The sequence below is a fragment of the Callospermophilus lateralis genome, chromosome 8 (genome assembly GCF_048772815.1).
Source record: "Callospermophilus lateralis isolate mCalLat2 chromosome 8, mCalLat2.hap1, whole genome shotgun sequence".
In the NCBI taxonomy this organism is placed as follows: Eukaryota; Metazoa; Chordata; class Mammalia; order Rodentia; family Sciuridae; genus Callospermophilus; species Callospermophilus lateralis.
Genome location: NC_135312.1, coordinates 20,008,333 through 20,030,649, shown reverse-complemented (window position 1 = coordinate 20,030,649; position 22,317 = coordinate 20,008,333). Strand labels below are relative to the sequence as shown.

Sequence of the window (22,317 nt, the reverse complement as noted above, 5' to 3'; positions counted from 1 at the left end):
ACATATCCCTTTACACTGACTTTATTACCTATTAAAATACAAAGTGAATTAAAAGAACTTATTGATAATTGACATTGCAACAAAGATACTATAGACATAAGAATTACACAATTACATATGATGCTAAATTTACATATGTAAATTATATTGTCTAATTACGTATATAGATATTTGACAAGTAAATATTTTATGTTTTGTTATTTTTTGTATATCACATCATATACCTAAGTAAAATGTAAAATTTTAGTATATTTCATTTAAAAATTATCAGATGTTTAATATTCCAGGTTAGAACATAGAGATATAATAGTAATTCAGAGAGATGAGTTTCCTGATCTCAGAGAAATTTAGGTTAAACTTAAACCTTGGTTATCAAGTGATTTAGACATAAGTTCAGATAGAGTTCACAGAATTTGAGTTTATGCTACTGTTTACTATAATCAACCATTGTCTAATATATTTTATCAATACATGGGCAGAATTGTATACCTTATAGTTTCAATGTTTATTCAAAATAAAATTATTATGTGGATTTAAAATTTTGAGTTTCCTAACAAATGGATATAAATAGTAAATTGAATTAAGGGAAAAATGTTTTTTCCACCCAATTATAATTTTTGAAGATCTAAAAATATCTGTTAAACCAGTTAAAGGGCAATTTGCTGCCCCAGAGCAGCACGAAGATATGCAGTTATCATCTGTATTCCTACCAGGACCCCTACTTACCCATATGAATTAGGAAAGGTTTCCTGGAAGACAAGGCACTATAAAATGCTGTGAATAAATTAATGCCTGCAACATGAGACATATAATAGTGATATTGACAAAATATATCTTTAATTCTAGAGGAAAAATTCAGGAGGATGTGAAACTAGAAAGGAGTTAGGAAATACAGATATCTAGTATGCTTCTCTTATTTATACAGTTAAAAAAATAAGATTTGGCCAAGCTAAAAGTGTTACCTTGTGATTAAACTAGTCCTCCTACTTCTCACTCTACACTGTTTAGTCTCAGCAGTTTTTAGTATAATGAGAGAAAAACATGGATGGGAGAGTCAAAATTATAACATATGGTTTTACTATAATATATTATAACATATAGTTGATAAGGGACAAACTTTATATTAATATTTTAATTTATACTCTAAAATACATAAGTATTTATACAATTCCGTGATTACCAGTAAAAACAGAACATTTTAAAGAGTATTTGGTATAAGCTCTAGAAATGCATATAGTAGGAGTAACAAATTATGAATATGAAAAGCGCACACTGAAAAACAAAGTAGTCCAAAATTTAGCATCAGAGAATATCCAACAATATCATTTGGTCTAAAATTTCTCTTAAATAAATCAGGATATAAAATTAACACCCATAAATCAAACACATTCCTATACATCAGCGATGAATCTACTGAAAGACAAATTAGGAAAACTACTCCATTCACAATAGCCTCAAAAAAAAAAAAAAAAAAAAAAAAAAAACCTGGGAATCAATCTAACAATCTAACAAAAGAGGCAAAAGACCTCTATAATGAAAACTACACAACACTAAAGAAAGAAATTTAATAGAAGATGGAAAGCTCTCCCATGCTCCTGGATAGGCAGAATTAATATTGTCAAAATGGCCATACTACCAAAAGCATTAAACAGATTTAATGCTATTCCTATTAAAATCTCAATGACATTCTTCATAGTAGTAGAAAAAGCAATCACAACATTTATCTGGAAAAATAAGAGACCTAGAATAGCTAAAGCAATCATTAGCAAGAAAAGTGAAGCTGGAGGCATCACAATACCAGATCTTAAACTATACTACACAGCTACAGTAATAAAAAGGCATGGTATTGGCACCAAAATAGACTTGTAGACCAATGATACAGAATAGAGGACACAGAGACAAACCTACATAAATATGGTTATGTCATAGTAAACAAAGGTGCCAAAAACATTCACTGGAGAAAAGATAGCCTTTTCAACAAATGGTGCTGGCAAAACTGGAAATCCATATGTGGCAAAATGAAATCAAACCTCTATCTCTCACCCTGCACATAAATCAACTCAAAGTGGATCAAAGACTTATACACCAGAACAGAGACCCTGCAGCTAATAGAAGAAAAAAAAGGTACAAATATTCACCATGTCAGCCTAGGATCTGACTTCCTTAACAAGACTCCCAAAGCGCAAGAAGTAAAATCAAGAATAAAAGGGATGGATTCAAATTAAAAAGCTTCTTCTCAGCAAAGGAAACAATAAAGTGAGGAGAGAGCCTACAGATTGGGAGAAAATCTTTATGACATAAACCTCCGATAAAGCTTTAATCTCTAGGATGTATAAAGAACTCAAAAAACTTAATACCAAAAAAAAAAAGAAAGAAAGAAATAACTAATCAATAAATTGGCTAAGGAACTGAACAGACACTTCACAGAAGAAGAAATACAATTGATCAACAAATATATAAAAAAATGTTCAACATCTCTAGCAATTAGAGAAATGCAAATCAAAACTACTCTTAAGATTTCATCTCACTCCAGTCAGAATGGCAATCATCAAGAATAGAGGCAACAATAAATGTTGGTGAGGATGTGGTGAAAAAGGTACGTACACTCATACATTGCTGGTGGGACTGCAAATTGGTGCAACCACTACGGAAAGCAGAATGGAGATTCCTCAGAAAACTGGGAATGGAACCATCATTTGACCCAGCTATCCCACTCCTTGGTTTATACCCAAAGGACTTAAAATCAGCATACTACAGTGACACAATCACATCATGTTTATAGCAGCTCAATTCACAATAGCTAGACTATGAAACCAACATAGGTATCCCTCAATAGATGAATGGATAAAGAAAATGTGGTATATATACTCAATGGAATATACTCAACTTTAAAGAAGAGTAAAATTATGGCATTTGCCAGTAAATGGTTGAAGCTAGAGAATATCATGCTAAATGAAATAAGTCAATCCCACAATACCAAAGGCCTGATGTTTTCTCTAATATGCGGATGCTAATTCACAATAAGGCAGGGGGCACCAGTGAAGAATAGTGTTACCTTAGGTTAGGTAGAGGGAAGTGATGGGAAGGAAAGGGAGTGGATGGAAGGTAGGAAAGATAGTAGAATGAAACAGAATTATTACTGTATGTATATATGTGACTACATGACCAATATGATTCTGCATATGTACACTCAGAAAAACGAGAAATTATATCCCATCTATGTATGATATATCAAAGTTCATAAGTGTATTTTACTATCATGTATAATTAATTAAAACAAAAAAATTAAAAAAAATAAATCACTAGTGTTATACTTTTAAAAAGGAAACATAATTTTTGACAGCATTGTTCATAAGAGATTTTAAAAATATACACATACATAAATAAATATACACATGAATTCAAAATTTGCAATGGCAAAAGTATATCTTTTATAATATATATTAATGTTTTATTTTCTTAAAGTCTGCATAATTACTAATTATAATTAAGTTTAACATAATTAAATGTAATATGTAATTATTAATACCATTAGTGGTGACTATTTACTTGCCAGGCACTGTGATAAAAGACTCACATACATTATTTTGTATACCTGACACGATTATTCTGTGATATATATGTAAGTATGGGCTTGAAGAAACTTAAGTAACTTCCTCAATGATATATGTTTAGTAAGCTAGATAGACATGTTTAGTATAGCTAGCTAGACAGTTATAGATATATCCACTAAGAGTATTTCAGGAAGAATCAATGTCTTATAAAATTTTCCTTTATTAAATTGAATACCTGTCTGTTGGTGAATTCCCTTCATATTCATCATACTTCATAAAATAAAATGTTCTTAGATTTGGAAAAATAATATGCCTATATAATCTGTCAAATTTTATAACCATGAGAATAGTACGTATTTAAAGGTAAATATAAGAACAAATCATTCATTTACTTTTAATACTGAGTTGCCCTTCTTTATTTCTTCCTATTCTAACATTTCCATTCTATCACACACCTTTATTTATCTAAATTATCAGATTCTACTTCTCAAAATGTTACTTATGGTTTTGTTGGAAATATATAGGATCACATAACAAAACCTTCTATGTTAAGAACACTGATTAAGTTACATGTTAAGTTTTGTCTTAGAACCTAAAACTACAGTGATTTTGAAAATGGGGGGCGGGGTAAATAACAGACTAAGAAACAAAAGTTTCCATTTTGAATTATTGATTTTTAAAAAATAAACATTAATAGCTCAAATGTGACTCGTCATTTTTTCATCTTACCTCAGGTTGACTGGAAATATTCAAAATGAGGGCCCACAATTCAGCTCTTAGTGCTGTGGGACTGCCTTGTCTGATGTACTGTTGAGCAGCAGCACTATCTTGTTCTGCTAGAACTGTCAAAGGTACATTAAAATCTCATTAGAAAATTCATAATGTAAGAAGCATCACTAAATCTTTAATTATAAATCTTTTGGGAAGCTAACAATCTTTATATTTGAAAGATTATTAAAATATAAATAATTACACCTTTTCTTGTAGGAGGTCAACCTTACACATAACTGAGTTACACTCCCTGGCTGGGTGCTGAAGCGCTCAGTCACAGAAATGTGGCATCCTTCTTGGGTGTGAGGGTCGGTGTCTCGTGCATGGGTGTGTCTTGCTACAGCCCCATGGGTGAAGCTATGCTCACCTGTTCCTTTGTAATCTAACCTCTTGCCCTGTTTAGGATAGAATCTTCCATGGAAGTGCCTTGTGTGTGTCTCCTTCTCTTACTGTGTCCTTGGGTGTGGCCTACCCAGGTGTCAGTCAACCTGCTGACAGTGGACATCATGAAGATACTCAGCCCCCTGAAACCTGTCCCCTTGCCTCATTTGAATAGCTTCTCCTCAATAAAAGGGGTCAGCGCATGCTCTCGCTCTCTCTCTTTCTGTGGACCCTTAAGGTCAGAGGAGCCGTCACAGCGATCCCAAAGAAAAAGGTATTTGTGTCTTTTGTGTGGTTATTTCGTGCAGCCCAGTTAGCCCAGTTTGACTAAAGTGACCCCTGAGCATTTTAGTCACGAGAACAGAAATCCGGCATTTTCTTCCTTTGGATCCCTAGATTTTTTATATTGCCCCATTTATAACCCTAAAAGTGTCAAGTCTTCAGATTTTCTAGCTTCTACCCAGCCTGACAAAAGCTTTTAAATCTAGGTACCTTGAGAATACATTGCTTTAACTATAGTTCCATGGATCGAAAACTACTAATGGTGCGTGTGTGTGTGTGTGTGTTAAATTTTTATTCTCTATGATCAAGTAAAGTTATATCTATAGACCCTTAATTTTTTTTTTACACATTCCAGTAAATCATGAAAGTTCTAATACCTGTAAATGGTACTATACATGAAGTATCATTACTAAGGGCTATATAAGAATGTAAATTATCCATTCTATTGGATGACTTTTAGCTAATCCAAAAATCAATATAAAGAGGGATTTTTAAAGGAGAAAAACAAAGATCTGACGAAATTTTAAGACGGCCAAAATTATTCTTAAGCAGGCAAGTTTAGCAACTTGTCATAAACTTTCATGTTTATTTTCTTTAATGAAAATATGGGTGATTCACTGAGTAAATAAAGGACCAAAAAATAAAACAAACAAAAAATAAGACACATTAGACAATAGTTGATGTCTAACAGTACTATTTTATTATATTTCTCTTCAAAGAGGAAAAAAATCTCTTACTAAACAAAAATGGCATGACTAGAATAAAGGGATCATATAAAATAAAGAGATGAAACATTCTTTAATTTTCAATTGTGTTTAATGAAAGTGTCAAATCACACAAATGAAGTCATTTAAATATAATTTTGAAAAACTGAACTAAGGAATTTGGTAGATAACTGTTATAGAAGGTACACTTCGACACAAAGACGTATCTGTACTTCAGAGTTCACAGACACAATGGGATTTATAAACACAAGGAAAAGAATCATCAAAAGAAAGGGGGGAATTATTCTCCAGGATACAAAAAAGCTGCTTCAGTTATTAAGTTCTTAACCATTGTGACAGCCAGCAGGAACATACAGGAGCACATTCTCATTAACACTAATGAGAGGTGTGTGGGGGCATCAAAGAAAAAACCTGCCCCTTTGATTATAAAATGAAATTCTACTGCTGCTAGTTTTAATGTACTGAAGAACGTGTGTCTGTATGTCTTCAGTGAGCCAACTGTGCACATCTTTATCTGACATTTATTGATGAGACTAAAATGATGCATTTCCTTCAACATAAAGATACAAATAAAGATCACTATCAGATTATCTGCATTGTTTAATATTACTCCTACTTAGGTTTTTAGCTTTTCAGAGATTAAATTTCAGTTGGAGGTATTTTATGGAGACATTTACTTAAACTGTCCCGTTTTTCAGAAATTGTAATAACTTGCTAAAAGCTTACCTTTTTGCCCAATACGTACATGTTCATTTTCAAAAAGTTCTAATAATGTTAAAAGAAAATAAAATTATTAGACACAAATGTGATAAACCACATTTAGAATAAGAGCTTCTGGTAGTTATATTTCAATTATTTTAAAATTGAATGGCTTCTTAGAAAATAACAATAATATTTATTCTAATCACAGAAAAAACTTTTTCTAAGTTGTTTAAAGGTAAGTTCATATATTTAGTCAGAAGAAAAAGCAGTGAATTAATTTTCCCTTTGTTAAAACAGAGTATTATTCTCATATCCATCCTTGATTTTTTTTCCTAAAACAATCCCCAAACTAAAATTTGTTGATAACTTCCTTTATATAGTCATACTTCTTCTTAAATCTACTGGTAAAGAATATATATAACAATAGTATATCTTATACAGGTAAAATCCCACTATACAAAAGTCATTTAAAAAGATTTTACAGGAAAGACTATTTTTTTTAAGTATCAATCATATTGGAAAAAGACTCATAAACTAGACTATATTAAACTAAAACATCTTCTGTTCACCAAAAACCAACATTAAGAGAGTGAAAGATTAAGTCCCAAAGGAATAATATATTTAGAATATATATATCTAGCAAAGACTAACACCCAGAATACACAAAGAACTTGTGATAGAAAATGACATGAGTCTAATAAATAACTTGAGTCTAATAAACATGTGAAAAACCTCTTGACCACATTAGTTACCAAAGAAATATAATTATAACTATTGTGAAACACACAATCACAAATGTAAATGACTGATAATTCTCAATGCAAAAGAAATATGGAGCAAGTTGAACTTCTCATACAAAGCTGATGGGAGTATAAATTGGTACAATCATTTTGGAAAACTGGCAGTATGTACTAATACAGAACTTATGTACATCATATGATAATTACCAATTATCTCTCAGATATGTAAACAAAGAGACAGTACAAGAATATTCATAGTAACACTATTGATAAAAACTAAATAGTGGAAACAACTGAAATGATTATCAACAATAGACAAGATAAATAGTGATATACACACAGTGGATTACAATACAGCTATGAAAATGAGTGGTTTATCGTCAATGTTTATAGCAGCACAATTCACAATAGCGAAACTGTGGAGCTAACCTAGATGCCCTTCAATAAATGAATGGATAAAAACAATGTGGCATTTATACACAATGGAATTTTACTTAGAAATAAAAGAGAATAAAATCATGGCATTTGCAAGTAAATGGATGGCATTGGAGAAGATAATGCTAAGTGAAGTTAGCTAATCCCCAAAAAACAAATGCCGAATGTTTTCTCTGAAATAAGGAGGCTGACTCATAATGGGGGAAGAAGGGGGGAGCATGGGAGGAATAGATGAATTCTAGATAGGGAAGAGGGGAGGGAGGGAAAGGGAGAGGGTAGGGGATTAGCAACGATGGTAGAATGTGATGAACATCATTATCCAAAGTACATGTATGAAGACACGAATTGATGTCAACATACTTTATATACAACCAGAGATATGAAAAGTTGTGCTGTATATGTGTAATAAGAATTGTAATGCATTTCACTGTCATTTATTTTTTAAAAAAATCAATAAAAAAAGAAAATTAGTGGTTTATAAAATTCTACACAACATTATGAATCTTACAAACAACATTAAACAAAAAGACACAAAAAGTACATACTGTATGATTCCATTTTTATAAAGTACAAAAACAGACAAAACTAACCTATGATGCTAGAAGTCACAATAGTTGTTACCCTTAGGGGAGTAGAGTCTAGAAGTGTAGCTAAGGGGTTTTCTAGCATGCTGGTAACATTCTTTTCTTGATCAGGTTGGAAGTTACATAAATGTTTTCACTTTGTAAAAATTCACTGACATATTTAATGATCTGTGTACTTTAAAGCAAGTACATTATACATCTATAAAAGTTATTTTAAAATTATAGCAAAACAAAGAATAAGATCATGAAGATTATGAGGGGAGAACTTTTTTTAAAATATTTTTTTTTAGTTGTTGTGGGACCTTTATTTTATTCATTTATTTATATGTGGTGCTGAGAATTGAAGCCAGTGCCTCCTACATGCTAGGCAAATGCTTTACCACTGAGCCACAACCCCAGCCCGCTGAAGGTGAGAAATTTTTGATCTTTCCCCACCCCAGAGAAAGATCAGTTGTTCAACTTCCTTTTCTCCTCCTTTTCCCTACCTTCTGAGGAAGAAAGAGCTAATAACTGAATTTGGAAGATCCCAGGACAGTATTGGAAGATCCCAGGACAGTAAATAACCTTCTCAAATGAATTAACTGTGCATGAAAGGTCATAACTTTGTATGACTTAGTAAGTAGAGCCCTGCTTCAACTGCCCCTTCTACATAACAACAGCAAATACCACAGTGACCTTCTATGTCATTTATCACCTTATCTTCCCTAAGAGCAGAGATTGTCTCATATCTATCTACTCACCAGTTTCTGGCCCACAGCGAGGTCTCTATACTTATTTGTTGTATTACAAGTGAATCAAAGAAGCAAAATCTATTTTCTAAGTATTGTGTTCCTATAACATTTATTATAATTTTAAGTAATTCTTAAAAATTACTTCAAAAGTGAAAAACAAATATAATTTCAGGTCAAGTTACTATTTTCTTTCCTTTTCTTATACCTGGCTATCATTGGCCATGGACAAAAGTATATTTTATTCTTATAAAATAAAAAAAGGCTAGCAAAGGTAGCAGGAGGGAGGTAGCATAGTATACTACACTTTGGAGACAACCTGCTTAGTTTTGAATCCTGAATCCACAACTTACTAGTTTTATGACCTTGAGCAAGTTACTTAACATCTCTACTTCTTCAACTACCTCACATGATACAAGAAATGAATATCACTATACACCACCAGAATGACTAGAACAAAGAAGATGGGATATACTAACGGGATACATTAGGAAGGATGTAGTAACTGTGACTCTCTTGCACTGTTCGTGGAAGTATAAACTAAGTATCATCTTCTTTGAGAACTCCCTAGCAGCTATCTACTAAAGCTAAACATACATAAACCTTAGGATACAAAAACTGCATTCCCAGGTACATGCTCAACTGAAGACAATGGTATGTTCACCAAAAGATACATGCTAGAACATTTAGAGTAGCCTTATTTATAATTGCCTCAAACTTAAAACTTCTCAAATACTTATCAGCAATAGATGGGGGGAAAAAAGTGATATAAAGATACAGTGAAATACTATAAAGCAGGAAAGTGACCCTCAAATACATACAAGAAATGAATACCAGTATGGCTGAATCTCACAAATAAAACATTAAAAAAAGAGACATCAAAGAGAAACATCATGTTCTTCATACATATAAAATCCAAGAATGGCAAAACTTAAGAATGTCTGCTAGAAATCAGAATAGTAGTTATTGAAATAAAAGATAAAGATTGACCTGGGTTCAATCCCCAGTACCACACACACACAAAAAAGATAAAGACTAAAAGAGGTTGGGAGAGGAGCTTCTGTTTATTGTGTTGAATTTGTACAAATTAATTGAACTGTCCCCTCTGATGACATATATGCTTCATTATCCATTACTGAAGTTTTAAAAAATGGTAACACATATCTTAAAAGTTGCTAGGTGGTTAAAATGAGATAATATATATAAAACAGGATGTGCTAAAATAGCCATTTATTATTATTATATTACTATCATAATAGTAATAATCAATAGCCAACTTCTTTATTTAATAGGAGAAGAAACAAGTTAAAAGATACTAGCAACTTGTCTGAGGCATGTAGCTATCCACCAACAAAAGAAAGAACAGTAAGTCCCCTAACCCTGCCCTGTATTATTTCCACATCATGGGCCTCCATACTTTAAGTCAATTTTTACTTCAATCTTTTTTTAAATATATATTCATTAGTTGCACATAATACCTTTATTTATTTATTTGTTTATTTATTTTTATGTGGTGCTGAGGATCGAACCCAGGGCCTCGCATGTGCTATGTGAGCGCTCTACCGCTGAGCCACAATCCCAGCCTACTTCAATCTTATTATTGCTAAATGCCACTCTATTTTTTTCATGAAATGTACTTGTATCCCATGAATACAGAAATTATCTAGATGATTAAAGTTTAAAAGACATGACTTTGAAACCCTAAGTCTACCTGAGGAAGACACTAGTGTTCACTTAACTTGGTGATATGAAAACAAAAATAGATGATGATGGCCAGTGAGGGAAATTGAGTGCTGCTGAGGAAGATTTTGCCCATGTAGCAACTTACATGTCTAATAAATTTTCAGAATTATTTTAAAGAACTTCAAATAAAAAGACTAAACCTAGCTGAACTCTGATAATTATAACATACAGGATCCTATTCAATAATTAACAATAACAAAGGAGAGACAAAGCATGCTTTGTTTTCAGATAGTTTATGACACACCTTTGAGAAAAACAAGATAAACTTTAAACTCACTCTCATTTATCACGTATCATTAATTATATGTCATATGAGAGAAATACTAACCAGGAGGCACTTGTGTAGAATCATCTATACCCAGCTGTCCTGTATTTAAGCCAAGTTCTGCAAAGCATTCTTTCTGAAAAATAATACATTTAGAATTAACACACATCTCAGACTTTGCTGCATACTGAAAGATCACCTAAACATCAGCTTAAATAAAAATCATGTGACAAGAATCTATGTTTCATTCAAATATCTAAAAAAGAAAAAGACATTATCAGAAACCTAGAGTAACAAAAAAGTCTAAAATTGAGGAGTGGGACAACCATAAATCATTTATTACATATATTACTATATAACATTTAATATTTCTATGTGAAATAAACATGAAGAGTAAAAATATAAGCCTAAGGAAAATTAATATAATTAATTGTAAAAGAATATTCTCTGAATATGTATACTAACATATGTATAAAAGATATAATCTCTCTCCAAATGTAGAGCTTTTAGTAATATTTTTCTCTCCCCTAATTTTTTCTGGCAAAAAAACATTTTTACTTTGATGCCTTTGACCAATATAAGTGCTGCTCTTGTTTACAAAAACTTTTTCAAAACCTCCTCTTGATTTTGCTTTTTTAGGTTACAGACTTACCAGTAAAGTAAGAAATCCTTCTGAGTAAAGAACTATTATATTCAAAGCTTTCCTGAAACACATGCAATCACTGATAGCAGATGTAGCACAATTTTATATTCTAAAACCATTGTCTAAAATTACCAATACAAACTTGTATCTGGGCTTTCCGTGATACGGTACTTTATTCAGCTTTTAATCAACTGAATGCCATAAATATTCAAAACAACTTATATTTGTTTTCAAGTAAATTTATAGTATCAAGTGCTCTGCTAAAATCAGGATAAACTAGATTTATTCTCCAAACTTCCTTTACTTGTTTAGTACTGTATAGGAGAGTAATTATGCTTGTCTGGCATTTATTAAACATACAAAAACCCCATATTATTCACATGGTTATTATTTTCTAGGTAATTAATATTTCTATTAACATTTTCCTGTTTTATTGTTATTCTAATTGGTAAAACCATACTTCCTTCCCCTTTTAAAAAATGGAGCTAGTTTAATTTTCACCTTTTTGTCTGGTACTTATCTCCTTATTTATAAGAACAAGTGTATATTGTTATTTTTAATTCATTAGTTTCAGATATCTATTGATTTTATATGATAAATCAGGATTTTAGTGCATGTATATTATTTTTTTCTTCCTTCCAATGTCCCAATAAAATTATATATCAATTTTTGGTAAAATACATATTATAGATTTGCATTATTGAAATTAGGTAAACATTATTCACTGGTCAGCCATGTTGTTTCCTTATATACCTTTCCTTACTGTTAATTTTTCCCCATACTGTTTCTATTTAAACTGCTTTTTCACTTTTACAATATTCTTTAATCATTTACCTCTTCCTATAGCCTTTAACTTCTCTGAAAAGATCCTCGTCGGTGTAATTTCACTTGTGGTTCAGTCTTTGGGATCATCTATTCTGTTGCGTTTCTCTTACAGGCATCCTTCCTGTGATCTTCGGCTTCCAGCTCTAGTCTGGGATCATTGTGCTCCAGATCTGTTGTGGCCTTTATCCTGCAAATTCTCTTCACTGACATCTGAAAATTCCCCTTCTCTTTGGTTGGAATCCTGTTGCTTGGTTCCATATTTTCAGTTCTGCTTATGACCTTATATGAAGCACTTCTAAGAGGTGCTGGCATGGAAGAAAATATTTTAAATCATATACATCTGAAAATGTCTACTCTACCTTTGCATTTGATTGACTGTGGTTACATATAGAATTTGAGAATTAAAGTCATTCAGATTTTTAAAGGCATTACTTCAAAATCTTCTGGCTTCCAGTTGTGCTGCTGAGAAGTCAGATGCCACTCTGATTCCTGACACTTTGTATATAACCTGCTATTCATCTATAAAAGGTTTCCAGTTTCTCTTTTAAGTGCTTTGATAGGGATTTTCTTTCATCCATTGCATCGAATACTAGGTGTTTCATACTGGAGATCCCCATCTTTCAGTTCTTGGAAATGCTAATGATTATATTCTCTGTGTTATCCTTCTATAACTCTTACTGGTCAGATTTAGTCTTCCTGAATTGATCTTCTAATTAAAAAAATTCCCTCCTATCTTCCATATCTCTTGCTTAATCTTCTAATAGATTTCCTCAGCTTGCTTTTCAAACCTTATGCCAATTTTTTATTGGTTCTTTTCAGTTATACATTAGAATTCATTCTGACAAAATTTTAAAAAGCATGAAATATAATTTGTTCTAATTCAATCCCCCGTATTTCCCATTTCCCTCTTCTCCTCCCTTCACTGTTCCCATCACTGTACTCTACTGACCTTTCTGCTATTTACTTAGATTTTTTTTTTTTTTTTTAGTGTCTCGTGGATATACATAATGGTAAGAGTCATTGTATTATATTCACATAGACATAGGAAATTTAGGTTAGGCTCATTCCACTGTATTTCCTTATCTCATCTTCCTCCCTCCCCTTTAATCCCTTTCATATACTTCACTGATCTTTCTTCTGTTTTCTTTACTGCCCTCTTTATTTTGGATCAGCTTCCACATATCAGAGAAAACATTTGACCTTTGACTTTTGGGGACTAGCTTATTTCACTTAGCATGACAGTATCCAGTTCCATCCATTTATCAGAAAATGGCATAATATCATTTTTCTTTATGAATGAGTAATATTCTATGGTGTATATATACACCACATTTTCTTTATCCATTCATCTGTTGAAGGGCAGCTAGGTTGGTTCCATAGCTTGGCTATTGTGAATCATACTACTATAAACATTAATGTGGCTGCATCATTGTAATATGCTGATTTTAAATCTTTTGGATATATACTGAGGAGTGGGATAGCCAGGTCATAAGGTGTTTACATTCTTAGTTTTTTGAGGAATTTCGAGTGGTAGCACTAATTTGCAGTCCTACCAACAATGTATTAGTACACATTTCTCCCCATATCCTCACTAACATTTGTTGCTATTTGTATTCTTGATAACTGCCATTCTGACAGGAATGAGATGAAATCTCAATGTAGTTTTAATTTGCAGTCCCCTCTTTGGGAGAGATATTGAACATTTTTTCATGTATTTGCTGACCATCTGTATTTCTTATTTTGAGAAGTGTCTGCTTAGTTCTTTTGCCTATTCATTGACTGATTTTGCCTGTTCATTCTTTGGTAGTAAGTTTTTTGAGTTCTTTGTATATTCTGGATATTAATGCTCTGAGGAACAGGTGATAGAGACCTACTTCCATTTTGTAGGCTCTCTCTTTCAATGCTCATAATTGTGTCCTCTGTTGTGCAGAAGCTTTTGATGTTATTTCACTTACTGATTTTTTTTATATCTTGTGCTTTAGGAGTCTTGTTAAGGAAGTCATTTCTTTTGCAAACATGTTGGGAACAAGGGGCCCACATTTTCTTCTAGCTGTTGTAGGTTTTTTCACCTAATTCCTAGGTCTTTGATCCAGTTTCAGTTGAGTTTTGTGCAGGGTGAGATATAGGGGTTAAATTTCATTGTTCTACATATGGATTTCCAGTTTTTCCAGCACCATTTATTTAAAAGTCTATCTTTTCTCTAACATATATGTTTGGCATCTTTGTCCAGTATCAATCAGATAACTGTTCTCATATGGATTTGCCTGTGTCTTTTATTCTATTCCACTGGTCATCACCACTGTTTTGGTGCTAGAACCATGCTGTTTATGCTACGATAGCTCTGAAGTATAATTTGAGGTCAGGTATTATGGTGCCTCCTGCTTCACTTTTCTAGGAATTATTTTGGCTATTCTGAGTCTCTTACTTCTCCAAATGACTATTTTTTCTATTTCTGTGAAGAATGTCATTGGAATCTTGGTGGGAACTGCATTGAATCTGTATAGTGCTTTTGTTAGTATGGTCATTTTGACAATATTAATTCTGCTCATCCAAGAAGGTCTATTGCCTAAAGTCTTCTTCAATTTCTTCCTTCAGTGTTCTACAGTTTTCACAGTAGCGGTAATTCACATCTTTTGTTAGACTCATTCCCAAGTATTTTATTTTTGTGTTTTAAGTCAATTACGAATGAGACAGTTTCCCTAATTTCTTTTTCAGCAGGTTCATAATTGAAGTATAGGAATGCAATTGATTTATGAGTGTTGATCTTGTATTCTGCTACTTTAATGAACTCATTTATGAGCTCTAGAAGTCTTCTGGTGAAGTATTTTGGGTCTTCTAAATATACGATCATGTTGTCAGCAAGCAGAGATAGTTTGAGGTCTTATTTTACTATTCATATCCTTTCAATTTCCTTTTCCTGCCTGATTGCTCTAGCTTGAGTTTCAAGAACTGTTTTGAATAGGAGTGATGAAGCAGGCATCCTTGTCTTGCTCCTGTTTTTAAAGGAAATGCTTTCAGATTTTCTCCATTCTCCAATAATGGTAGCTTTGAGTTTGCCATATATAACCTTTACAACATTGAGGTAAGTTCTTTGTATCCCTAGTTATTCTAGTGCTGTAGACATGAATGGGAGCTATTTTTTTGTCAAATGCTTTTTCTACATCTATTGAAATAATTATATGATTCTTGACTTTGATGCTAATAATGTGATGGATGACATTTATTGATTTCCATATGCTGAACCAATCTTTCATCCTTGGGATGAGACCCACTTGGTCATCTTGCGCTATTTTTTTTATGTGTCTTTGTATATGGCCTTCCAATATTTTATTAAGGAATTTACATCTATGTTCATGAAGGATATTGGCCTAAGATTTTCTTTCCTTGATTTTTTTGTCTGGTTTTGATATCAGGGTGATACTAGCTTTGTAGAATGAGTTTGGCAGTATTCCCTTCTTTTCTATTTCATGGAAAAATTTGGGAGGCTTGGTATTAGTTCTTCTTTAAAGGTCTGGTAGAACTTTGCTGAGAATCTTTCAAGACCCAGACTTCTTTGTTGAAATTTTGATAGCTGCCTCAATTTAATTACTTGATATTGATCTGTTTAAGTTTTCTATATTCTCATGGTTCAATTTGGGCAGGTTATATGTCTCTAGGAATTTGTTGATATCTTCAGGAATTTCTATATTCTTGGAATATTTTCTGTTTATTGGAGTTTCTGATGATCCTGAAGATTTCAGTACTGTCTATGGTGATATTTACTTTTTCATCTCTAATTTTGTTAATTTTAGTGTTTTTTCTTTGTCTTTCGTTAGTTTGGTTAAGTGTTTATCCATCTTGTTTATCCTTTTGAAAAACTTTTTGTTTCACTGATCATTTTTATTGTTTTTTAATTCTCAAATTCATTAATTTTAGTTGTGATTTTAATTATTCCCCCGCCCTTTTTTAACTGATTTTGTTGTTGGTTGTTGTTCTTTTTTAAAGGCCTTGCAATGTAATGTTAGATTATTTATTTGGTATCTTTCTATTCTTTTTACATATTAGCTTAATGCTATGAACTTTTCTCTTAGACCTGCCTTCATACTATTCCAGAGCTTTTGATATACTGTACCACAATTCTTATTTATTTCTAAAAATTCTTTTACTTCTTCCCTGATTTCTTCTGTTATCCACTCATCATTCAGAAGTGTATTATTTAATCTCCAGATGTTTGCATATTTTCTTTTTTTTAATCTCATCATTGATTTATAATTCCATTCCATTTGATCTGACAGAATGAAAGGTCTTATCTCTCTCTCTCTCTCTTTTTTTTTTTGTATTTGCTAAGATTTTCTTTGTGACCTAAAATATGGTTTATTTTAGAATATGTTCAATGGGCACCAAGAAGAAAGTGAATTCAGTATTTGACACATGAAGTAGTCTACAGATGTCGGTGAGGTTCATATTATTAACTATATTTTTTAGTTCTGCAGAATCTTACTTAGTTTATATTTGGATGATCTATCCAGTGGTAACCAGTATTCCTGTATTGTGGTCTATTTGATTCTTAATACTGAGTTGGATTTGTTTTATGTATGTAGATGCACCATTGTTTGAGGCATAAATATTTACAATTATTGCATCTTATTGTTGTATGATTCCCTTATGCAGTATGAAGTGACCTTCTTTGTTTCTTCTGATTAATTCTGACTTGAAGTCCACTTTAGGCGATATGAAAATAGCTACCCCTGCTGGTTTATGCATCCTATGTAAATGATATGTCTTTTCCCATCCTTTTACCTTCAAACTGCGAATGTCTTTGTGAGGTAAGTATCCTGCAGACAGCATATTATTGGGTTATGCTTTTTAATCCAATCTGCCAACCTATGTCTTTTGATTGAAAAGTTTAGACCATTTTCATTCAATGTTATTATTGAGATGATATTTATTTCCTGCCATTTTGATTTATTTCTAATGTTTAAATCCCACTGGATTCTTTGACTATTCTTGTAGTACAATTCCTCCCTATGCTCATTAAGCTATTTCTGTTTTTCATTCCTTCTTCATGAAATATTTCATTGAGTCTGTTTTCTACTGCAGGCATTCTGATTATAAATCATTTTAGCCTCTGTTTTTCAGAGAAGGTTTTTAATTCATCTTCAATTCTGAAGCTTAATTTTGCTTAATTTTTGGTATAGTATTCTTGGTTGGCATTCATTTTCTTTCAGAGCATGGTATATATTATTCTAACCCTAATGGCTTTTAGGGTCTGGGTTGAGAAATCAGTTGAAATTTGGATTGGATTACCCCTAAATGTGACCAGCCATTTTTCTCTTGCAGCTTTAAAAATTCTATCCTCATTGTATGTTAGGCATTTATAGACACATCATTATAATGTGTCTTGGAGTGGACCTATTCTGATTTTGTATATTTGAAGTCCTACATACCTCTTGTATTTAAATTTCCAACTCATTCTTAAGGTTTGGAATTTTTCTGATATTGAATCATTGAAAAGACTGTGTATCCCTTTAGTTTATATGTCAGTGCCTTGATTTACCCCAATGATTCTTAAATTTGACCTCTTGATGTTACCCAGATTTCCTAAATATTCTTGTCATGGTCTCTTAACATCCTTTCTTTATGGTCAACTTTATTTTCAAGATTAAATAACTTGTGTTTGAGGCCTGAAAGTCTGTCTCAAAGTGGTCTAATCTCCATTGCTGGTGCTTTTTATTTAATTTTTAATTTCATTTATTGAGTCATTTCCAAAAGTTCAGTTTGGTTCTTTTTCAAAATCTCTTGTTCACTTCTATAATTTCTTTCTAATTTCACATCTTACAAGATATCTTCTTTTAGCTTGTAAAACATTTTAACTATGAACTTTCTAAATTCCTACTCTGACATTTGCTCTGCTCTGGCATCAGTGCAGTCAGTTGTTGAAGCATTATGGGCTGTTTGAGATGATTTTTTCCCTTGCTTTTTCATACTGTTTGTATGTCCACCCATCTATTCATATAGTTCTCACTTCTTCTTTTAAGTGAGGTAATATTATGTGAGCTTCTTTTTCTTAAGAGTTGAGTGATTATCCAGATATTTTTAGTAAATGTGTGACTTCTGATGATCTTAATATAAGCACCAGTCAAGACTTGTACAATTCAACCTTACAAGAAACAAAAACATGTTGCTATTGTTCTCCACAGTTCCTCAAATCCAGGTATAAGCTTATAATAAAGTCCTATAATGTTTCAAAAATTAGTTATTAAATTTAGTAAAATCACTATAATCTTAAATGAGGGCTAAAAGGGGGAAAGAAAAAAGATTGGGCAAAAAGGAGAGGAAGAATGAGAGAAAGAAATTAAGAAAGAAAAAAAAAGAAATAATAAAAAGGAATAATCCACACCAAGGCACAAAAGAGAAATACACTGATGATGGTGTATTTGGAGCAGTAGCAGATAATGCAAGAGGATAAATAGGAGATAAGAAGAGCAAGTATAAACTACAGCTAGGAAAACAAAGATAGGAAGATTGATTCTAATCAATACTTTATTATTTTTTTTTTAAAGAGAGAGTGAGAAAGAGAGAGAGAGAGAGAGACAGAGACAGAGAGAGAGAGAATTTTTTAATATTTATTTTATTTTAGTTATCGGCGGACACAACATCTTTGTTTGTATGTGGTGCTGAGGATCGAACCCGGGCTGCACGCATGCCAGGCCAACGCGCTACCGCTTGAGCCACATCCCCAGCCCAATACTTTAAACTATTAGATGAAATACATTCAAATGGGTGGAAGGTACAATATTGGTTATTGGTGTAACAATTACATTCAAGTTAAAGAGTTAGTTATATTGGGCTGGGATTTTGGCTCAGCGGTAGAGCACTCGCCTAGCATGGGCAGGACCCAGGTTCAATTCTCAGCATCACATAAAAATAAAGGCATTGTGCTATGTCCATCTAAAAAAAAGATTCATTCTCTCTCTCTCTCAAAAAAAAATTTTAAAAAAGAGTTAGTTATATGATCAAAATGATGTCAGTTATTTGTAGTAAACCATATCAAAGTGAAGTAAATTCTGTTTGAATCTTGGTTTGAATTTCATTGGACAATTAGCAGATGTCCATCCTTCTTTAGCTATGGATCTCTCCAGAGTTTCAGAGGCACAGGAGTCAATTCCCTCATTGCTATATATCTCCCACCAGCCAATTCTGGTTTGTCAGCTCAGGGGCCTGCAGCTGACTACTTAGAGGATGCAGTGTTGTGGCATGATCCTGCGACTTCTGTAGGTTATCATGTACCTGCTCTCCTCTTCAGGATATTTTTAATGGTGGTGAAGATCCTGGTAGCTGTCTGTGAGTGCAGGAATTCTGGTTGTAGTTTTTCCACAGGTGTTCTCTTGTACAGAAGTATTCACCTAACAAACACCACTTTTTGAGGTACTGTAGTAAAGGGACTCAGGTGGTTCACCTGGGATCTAGTTTCCACTGCCCCAGGTTTGAACGATGGACACTATTATGGTTTGAATGTGAGGTGTCCCCCAAAAGCTCACATGTGAGACAGTACAAGAAGGTTCAGAGGAGGAATGATTAGGTTGAAGAGTCTTAACCCAATCAGTGAATTAATCCCCAGGTAGGGATTAAACTGAGTAGCAACTAAACTGGTAGGGTATGGCTGGAAGAAGTAGGAACGGGGGCATGGCTTTGGGTATATATTTGTATCTGGCAAGTGGACTTTCTCTGCTTCTTCATCAACATGTGGGCTGTTTCCCTCTGCCATAGTCTTTCGCCATGATGTTCTACCTTACCTAGAGCCGGCCTTTTATAGACAAAGCCCTCTGAAACTGTGAACCCGCAAATAAACTTTTCCATCTCTACAATTGTTTTTGTTGGATCTTTAATCACAGCAGTGAAAAAGCTGACTAAAACAGGCACTGATTTCCTCTATTAACTATATCTGATGAAAGGTTTTGACAGTATCCAAACAATGCCCTTTCACTTACCAGTTGTGACCACGGGTCAGGCTGGGGTACCAGTTAAGGCTGGGAGCAATCACTTCCTGTTGCCTAGACTCTGGTAACTGTATCTTCTGCTTAAGTTTCCTGGGTTATTTAGGGAACTTCTTCTAGCAGCCTTCTGTCTGTGGCTGTCACCATCCAGGAACTAGGTCTCTAGACAACTTCCTTCTAGAATAGCCATGCGATCCCAGGGACAGTCCCTAGGCTTCTCATGGTACCTCTTTCCAGTGGTCAGGGCTCATGAAGTCCTGGTCAATCTGTTTTCTCCTGCTTGGGAACTAAGCTGCTTAGTTGCTGTCTCTGAGTTGAGTACAGGCTGCTCAGAGCTTTGGTCACTGAGACTAAGCAGGACTCAGTATACTTCTCAGCACAGAACCTTGTCAGCCCATTTCCCTTATTTGTGGGAAGGGAAAAGGAGGTTTTCAATGATTTTTGGCTAAAAGTGGTGCTTCTAGAATTTCTTTTTGGAAAAATTCTTAAGGGGGCCCACTGCAGGGGATTTCCCTCTCACTTAATGTATAGCTGTCTGGGAGTGGGAAGATCCCATGCTGATTTAAGGGGGTGACTGGCTGACTGAGGCTCCATAAGATGGCTGCAGACCCCTGGCTCAGGTTTCTTTTCATGACTTGGTTTTAAGCTGTGCTCTGTTTTTTTGCTTTTTTTTTTTTTTTTTAACTAAAAAAAACCTTTCTGTATATCAGTGACAAATCCACTGAGAAGGAAATGAGGAAAACTACCCCATTCACAATTACCTCAAAACAAACAAACAAACAAACAAAAAACTTGGGAATCAACTTAAAGAAAGAGGTGAAAGATCTACATAATGAAAACTACAAAACCCTAAAAAGAGAGAAATCAAAACGACTTTGGAGACTTGCTCTTGGATAGGCAGAATTAATATTATCAAAATGACCATACTACCAAAAGCACTATACAGATTTAATGCAATTCCGATCAAAATCTCAATGGCACTCCTCATAAACAGAAAAAGCAATCATAAAATTCATCTGGGAGAAAAAGAGTCCCAGAATAGCTAAAGCAATCCTTAGCAGGAAGAGTGAAGCAGGAGGCATCATTATACCAGACCTTAAACTATACTACAGAGCAATAATAACAAAAACAGCATGGTACTGGCACCAAAACAGACTGGTAGACCAATGGTACAGAATAGAGGACACAGAGACTAACCCACAAAATTACAATTATCTTATATTAGACAAAGGTGCCAAAAACATGCACAGGAGAAAAGATAGCATCTTCAACAAATAGTGCTGGGAAAACTGGAAATCCAAATGCAACAAAATGAAATTAAACCCATATCTCTCACCATGCACAAAACTTAATTCAAAATGGATAAAGGACCTAGGAATTAAACCAGAGACTCTGTGTTTAATAGAAGAAAAAGTAGGCCCTAATCTTCATCATTTGGGATTAGGCCCCAACTTCCTTAATAAGATGCCTAAAGCACAAGAGTTAAAACCAGGAGTCAGGATCCAACATGGCGGCGGACGAAGAGGCAGCGCTTTCAATACCCCCCCAGTGATGGGGTCATAGATAACGCTTAGATTCTACCAACGGAGAATCTCCTAGCAAAATTCCACTGAAGAGAGACCGGCCGGCAGCTACTAGGATTTTTTGAAGCGTCAGTTTGACCCAGACGAGCGAAACCCTGCCACGAGACGCAGAGGTCCAGATCCACCAGCCGCAGTCTGCGCGCCGCGGGCGCGGCTGCTGGTCCATCCGCCCGCAGCCAAAGTGACTGGGTCCCACTAGCCTCCGAGACGCAGCTCGGCAGGAAGAAATCTTTAGCCAAGCCTTCATGAAATAGCGAGCCAGGAGCTGAGGCCAACCGGGACGGACCAGTCCCACCCTTCCCTTTGGACACCCTGGCAAGGAGCCTGGGGCCCACCAGAGCAGAGAGGTGACGTCACTGGAGTTCGGCCAACGGAATTCC

At 33.9% G+C, this 22,317-nt stretch overlaps 1 protein-coding gene across 2 annotated transcripts in view; it reads right to left on the bottom strand.

The window, feature by feature from the left end:
• Tbc1d19 (TBC1 domain family member 19) overlaps positions 1–22,317 on the bottom strand; it is a 139,955-nt gene that overhangs the window by 52,752 nt on the left and 64,886 nt on the right. For both annotated transcript variants that reach the window (XM_076864836.1, XM_076864837.1), the window contains 3 exons: positions 10,974–11,046; positions 6,440–6,478; positions 4,284–4,396 (listed from right to left, as the gene is read on the bottom strand). In XM_076864836.1, coding sequence (XP_076720951.1) covers positions 4,284–4,396; positions 6,440–6,478; positions 10,974–11,046 — 225 coding nt within the window. The remainder of the gene's footprint in view (positions 1–4,283; positions 4,397–6,439; positions 6,479–10,973; positions 11,047–22,317) is intronic.